General features: G+C 66.5%; 1 protein-coding gene and 1 pseudogene across 2 annotated transcripts in view; both read right to left on the bottom strand.

Annotated features, from left to right (window-relative positions):
* Nucleotides 1–140, bottom strand: part of LOC125366325 — a 1,893-nt pseudogene extending 1,753 nt beyond the window's left edge.
* LOC125365713 (39S ribosomal protein L12, mitochondrial-like) overlaps nt 1–3,112 on the bottom strand; it is a 3,890-nt gene extending 778 nt beyond the window's left edge. The window contains exons 1-5 of one of the 2 annotated variants that reach the window (XM_048365951.1): nt 2,948–3,112; nt 2,387–2,573; nt 2,161–2,244; nt 1,315–1,446; nt 1,044–1,200 (exon numbers count right to left, since the gene is read on the bottom strand). In XM_048365951.1, coding sequence (XP_048221908.1) covers nt 1,084–1,200; nt 1,315–1,446; nt 2,161–2,244; nt 2,387–2,573; nt 2,948–3,021 — 594 coding nt within the window. In that variant the 5' untranslated portion in view covers nt 3,022–3,112 and the 3' untranslated portion in view covers nt 1,044–1,083. Of the gene's footprint in view, nt 1–837; nt 1,201–1,314; nt 1,447–2,160; nt 2,245–2,386; nt 2,574–2,947 lie in introns of those variants that run through there. The other variant, XM_048365950.1, reaches the window with a different exon arrangement.
* Nucleotides 3,113–6,202: the final 3,090 nt, after the last annotated feature.

Raw genomic sequence — 6,202 nt, 5'->3', positions numbered from 1 at the left:
AGGCTCTGCAGAGACTGCTTCTCCAGCGCACCCCAGGGCCTCCATCTTGAGGACAGCGTCTTGCGTTCTGCCTGTGACTGGTCACTGCCAGGTCCTCCACACAAGCCACTCCGGCACCTGCCTGGTCCCGGGGTCCCCATGGCCCTCAGGCTGCAGGTGGGTCTTCCCCCTCCTGCCATCCCTACTTGCAGCCAGCAGCTCAGTTCCCATCCACCTGAGCCGGAGCTTGCCAGCACCTGAACACGGGAATGCTGACACCCGAGCCCCAGAGCCCGCCACAGCACGGGGCCCGATGACACCCGAGCCCCAGAGCCCGCCACAGCACGGGGCCCGATGACACCGAGCCCCAGAGCCTGCCACAGCACCGGGGTCTGATGACACCGAGCCCCAGAGCCCGCCACAGCACCGGGGTCTGATGACACCGAGCCCCAGAGTCCACCACAGCACCGGGGCCCGATGACACCGAGCCCCAGAGCCCGCCACAGCACCGGGGCCTGATGACACCCGAGCCCCAGAGCCCGCCAAAGCACGGGGCCCAATGACACGGAGCCCCAGAGCCCGCCACAGCACGGGGCCCGATGACACGGAGCCCCAGAGCCCGCCACAGCACGGGGCCCGATGACACCGAGCCCGAGCCCGCCACAGCACGGGGCCTGAGGCCCGGGCCTGTCCAGGCACCACCAGTGGTGGGGCCCAGCAAGGCAGGCCCGGCAAAGGGTCGCAGACCTTCTGCAGACCTTGCCGGTCATCCTGAGGGAGCAGCAGGAGCCGCCTGGGAAGGTCCAGGCCAGCAGCCCCTCGGCCCTTCCCGTCACCATCCTGAGCACACCGCTTGAGACGTCCCGAACCGTGTATTTTCCTCCGCAGCACAGAAGGCCACGTTAGCTAGGCAAGTTCCGGATCCACTCGGCGCCCCTCACCAGGCCGGGGCAGCCCCTCCCTCCCACACAGGAGACCGTCCTTGTCCCCCTCCCGGATGGCACTGGCCGCAGGCGCCTGCCGGGGCTCGGCTTGCCCGGGAGCTCAGTGCTGGGGCGGCAGGTGGCCCCCGGGACCCCAGTCCACAAGTCCTCAGAGCGGGGGTCACTCCAGAACCACGGTGCCTCCCACCGCTTCCAGGGCTGCCTTGATCTTCTCCGCCTCGGCTTTGGCGACGTTAGCTTTGATCTCCTGGGGCAGGGACTCCACCAGTTTCTTGGCCTGCCAGAGATAGCAAGATGAGAATTGGGGGATCTGGGCTGCAGCCAGCCAGCCTGCCCCCGGGGACCGCTGGCGCGGGGCAGTGGGGCAGGGGTGCAGGTGCAGGGGTCCCACCTGGACGAGGTTGATGCCCTGGATGTAGTTCTTGATCTCCTTGATCAGCTTCACTTTGTCCACAGGCTTTGCCTCTGTCAGGCGGACGGTAAAGTGTGTCCGTTCTTTCTGTGTGGGAAGGTCTTCTGCCACCTTGGGGGCAGGGAGGAGCGGGGTGAGCAGAAGGGACGAGCCCAACGCGGGCTGCTGGTCTTCCCCCCAGCGTGCAGGTGAGGGCCGGGCCGACTCCTCCCTTCCGCCCTGGCGGGTCATCTGGTACCAGCCAGCCGGCTCCCTGTGCTTCTGTCGCTGTCAGACCCGACGGCTTCACCCAGAAAAGTTTCTAGGTCCCCACGGGGAAATGCTCCGGTTTCCTGGCATGACACCCAATCTCCCTCATCCTTAAGAACCGTAACTTACAAGCAGGGAAATACAGCACCATTTCAGTCTCAGCCAGGTGCAAGTTTGTTAACAAGTCAACAATGACCTTAACCTCCAACCTTAGCCAGCCGTCAACAATGGGACAAATGGAGGTGTGGTTCCCAAAGCCCCAATGCCATCGTGTTGTGTGGCCCATCAAGAGGAGCAGGTTGGAGCCCAGTAGTGGTTAGTAACAGCCTCCTCTTCTTTTTCAGAGATTCCACTTTAGACTGTGGGCCACACTGGACTCCCACCTTGGCTCAAATCTAAGCCGCCTCTGAGGTGAAGCCACTGTCCTACGGAGCACCCCACGTTGAGGATACGCAGGCAGTGCGCGGCCGGGAGGACCTGGGGGGCTGCAGAGCGCCCACGCCCATGAGGCCACAGATGAGTCTGGAACAAAGAAGCACCCAGCCCTTGCTGCTCGGGACCCGAGCCCAGGCTCACCTCAGGGGCTGCGGCGGCAGGGACGGTACCGGGCATCATGCCACCCAGAGGTGTGAGACCCACGTCCTGGATCTTCAGCGTTTTCTGTGGGACAGAGGAACAGCAGGGAATGGAGCAACAAGCCGGGCTGGGCCTGACGCCCGGGCCAGCCCGCCTTTAACCATTCCCCAGGCTCTCCAATACATGCAGGAAACACCCCGGGCCCCCGAAGGGGCTCTCCCAGCACCTTCAGGAGCTCGTTGAGGTCTGAGATCTCCAGGAGCGTGAGGCTGGCGATGTCCTGCACCAGCTGCTGGATCTTGGGTGGGTACTCCTTGGGGGCGTTATCCAGGGGTGCACCGGCGAGCGCCTCGCCCCTTCGGTGGCTGCTGCTCCTCATCTGCCGCGCGGCACACACACAGGGCACCTGCGGCCTGACCCCCGCCCCACGCGGACAGCCGTCAGCCCCGGCGCCGGTCTGGGGCGCAGACCAGGGCCCGGGCGGTGCGGCACCTCGGGAGCGCGCGTAGCTTTAACCCCGGCGGAAGCAGCGGGCTTCTCGCGGAGTCGATTACGCTAGCCGCGGGTGCGTCCGGCCGCACGAAGCCGCGCGAGGCGGGGGCCCCGGCCGCGCCCCCGCCCGCCCGCCCGGGAAGCAGGGACCCCAGAACACCGAGCGCCAAGGTCGCCAGGGCCGCGTGGCCTTCCCGCACCGCGCCGGCCGGGCCGCGGGGCCCGCCGTGGCCTCCGTCCCCCGCTCGCCCCCGCCGCGCTCCCGCCGGCCCCGGCGCTAGGAGCCCCGCAGTACCTGGAGATGCTGAGCACCACGGCCGGAAGCCCGAGGCGCGGCCGCCACAGGCGGCAGGCGGCCGCCGGCAGCATCGCTGAGCGGGCGGGAAGGTCACACGCGGCTCCCGCGGAGACGACGCTCTAGCCGCGAGCAAACGAGCTGGGCCGGCCGCTCTAGCCCGCGGCCGCGAGCAGTCGAGTGGAGAGGGGACGCTCTAGCCCGCGGCCTCCGAGCAGTCGAGTGGAGAGGGGGCGCTCTAGCCCGCGGCCGCGAGCAGTCGAGTGGAGAGGGGGCGCTCTAGCCCGCGGCCTCCGAGCAGTCGAGTGGAGATGGGACGCTTCTGCCCGCGGCCTCCGAGCAGTCGAGTGGAGAGGGGACGCTCTAGCCCGCGGCCTCTGAGCAGTCGAGTGGAGAGGAGGCGCTCTAGCCCGCGGCCTCCGAGCAGTCGCGTGGAGATGGGTCGCTCTAGCCCGCGGCCTCCGAGCAGTCGAGTGGAGATGGGACGCTTAGCCCGCGGCTCGAATGGAGGAGGGACGCTTAGCCCGCGGCCCCGGCACGCCACCAGGCCGGGCGTTTGCTTCCGTTGTCCTGCGGGATTACCCACAAGGCAGAGCGCTGCGCAGGCGCAGTGGAAGTCAGCGCCGCGCCGGCGCAGCCCGCCTCCCCGCCTCCCCCGGGAGGTAAGTCGCGCTCTCCCGCCGGCTTTCGGGGTTTCCAGGTAGGGAGCGCGGCCGGGCTCCGGCGGCTCCGGGAGGCTGAGCGCCGAGGGTCGCCGTCCAAAGCCCGCGGGGGAGCCCCCTTCTGAGTCCCTGGGAGCAGCAGGCGTGGACACGCGAGCCTACGCCGGAAACCCGAGCCCCGAGCAGCTGGGCCCGGAGCCGCCCGGCCTGGGCGGAAGGCGGGGACGCGCAAGGCCGCTCGGCCGCGGGGAGCTGCGGGAGGAGAGCGGCGCGAGGCTCGAGGCCCGGCACACCGGGACCCAGAGCTGCGCCGCTTTGATGGCCTCGCTCACCGGGCTCACCGAATTGTCACTAACGGCGGTTCTGCTTCTGTGTCGGCGTGCTTGGCCTAGCCTGCCAGCCCACCCGCGTGCGGTGCACGAGATCCTTACCCCACGCCCCCCCCCCCCGTGCCGTGCACGAGATCCTTACCCCACGACCCCCGCGTGCCGTGCACGAGATCCTTACCCCACGGCCCCCCCCCGCGTGCCGTGCACGAGATCCTTACCCCACGGCCCCCCCACCGTGCACGAGATCCTTACCCCACGACCCCCCTCCGCGTGCCGTGCACGAGATCCTTACCCCACGGCCCCCCCCCCCGTGCCATGCACGAGATCCTTACCCCACGGCCCCCCCCCGTGCCATGCACGAGATCCTTACCCCACGACCCCCGCGTGCCGTGCACGAGATCCTTACCCCACGACCCCCCTCCGCGTGCCGTGCACGGGATCCTTACCCCACGGCCCCCCTCCGCGTGCCGTGCACGAGATCCTTACCCCACGGCCCCCCCCCCGTGCCATGCACGAGATCCTTACCCCACGGCCCCCCCCCGTGCCATGCACGAGATCCTTACCCCACGACCCCCGCGTGCCGTGCACGAGATCCTTACCCCACGACCCCCCTCCGCGTGCCGTGCACGGGATCCTTACCCCACGGCCCCCCTCCGCGTGCCGTGCACGGGATCCTTACCCCACGGCCCCCCCCCCGCGTGCCGTGCACGAGATCCTTACCCCACGACCCCCCCCGCGTGCCGTGCACGAGATCCTTACCCCACGGCCCCCCTCCGCGTGCCGTGCACGGGATCCTTACCCCACAACCCCCGCATGCGGTGCACGAGATCCTTACCCCACGGCCCCCCTCCGCGTGCCGTGCACGAGATCCTTACCCCACGGCCCCCCTCCGCGTGCCGTGCACGGGATCCTTACCCCACGGCCCCCCTCCGCGTGCCGTGCACGGGATCCTTACCCCACGACCCCCCCCCCCCCCGCGTGCCGTGCACGGGATCCTTACCCCACGGCCCCCCCCCCCCCCGCGTGCCGTGCACGGGATCCTTACCCCATGGCCCCCGCGTGCCGTGCACGAGATCCTTACCCCACGGCCCCCCCGCGTGCCGTGCACGAGATCCTTACCCCACGACCCCCCCGCGTGCCGTGCACGAGATCCTTACCCCACGGCCCCCCTCCGCGTGCCGTGCACGGGATCCTTACCCCACGGCCCCCCCCCCCCCCGCGTGCCGTGCACGGGATCCTTACCCCATGGCCCCCGCGTGCTGTGCTCGAGATGACTGCCCTTAGAAGCCAGCCCTGTTTTTAAGATGCCAGGGTGCTTGAGGCCCGATTGTCTATGCTGTGCCGCTGCCCCTGCCCGGGAGCCTTTGAACAGTGTTACTCTACCTGTGCTTTTTGTGTTGCTGCACAATATATGTACCAAGATTAAGAAAACTCTTCCATTTAAAAATGTGCTTGACGCATTCCCCCTCCCCCAAATCTGCCTTTCCTTCGGAGACCTAAAGAGAAACGTACTCCCTCTATTTGCTCGTGAGGCAAATGTCAGTGTTTTCTGTTAGTTTTAATTACAGGCTGGGACTCCCAACTGTGGACTCTTCCTCCAGTGCCTTTTGCTGTGGATAAGGTCCAAGTTCTCTGGCACTGGGCTAGATTGCAAACCTTAAATTGTCTTTGTACCTTGTGCTCAATTTTGCTGTTAATCTCAAAAATCTCTAAAAATAAAGTATTAAAAAAAAAAAGCCCAGCCCTATTTGGCCCTAGTGCACAGCTAAATACTCAATTGACCCAGTGCTGGCGACTGTTTTTGTGGGTTTGAGGCCCTGTTTTTGTGGGTTCGAGGCCCACCTGGGTATCCGGCACGTAACAGTTTGGCATTCTTCTGGAAGCCAGAGGTGACTCTGGAACTCACCCTGAGGGGCCAGCTAAGCTGTCTTCTGGGGCTCGAACCTGGAGTGTAACTATCCCTAGTGAGTCCTTCACCAGGTGGTTAGGCCCAGGAAATGGCTATCTGGGAGGCCATTTCCGTGGTGTCTAGTGCACTGCCCCTCCGGTATCAGGTGGGAAGCTGCAGTCCCCACACCAAGATGACCCCAAGACCCCCCAACCTCGTGGCTTCAAACCCCACAACTGTAAGCATGTTTTTTCCTTTCTGTGGAACAGGAAGGACACGTCCCAACTGCTGGTGGAGCTGGGTGGGACACGGGCGGCTGAGCCAGTGCCTACACACCCTGGGCCAAGAGGCGTGGCTGCTCTACCAAACACACTTT

This window comes from Perognathus longimembris, chromosome 17, assembly GCF_023159225.1.
Source record: "Perognathus longimembris pacificus isolate PPM17 chromosome 17, ASM2315922v1, whole genome shotgun sequence".
Lineage (NCBI taxonomy): Eukaryota > Metazoa > Chordata > Mammalia > Rodentia > Heteromyidae > Perognathus > Perognathus longimembris.
This window is presented reverse-complemented; position numbering and strand designations above follow the sequence as displayed.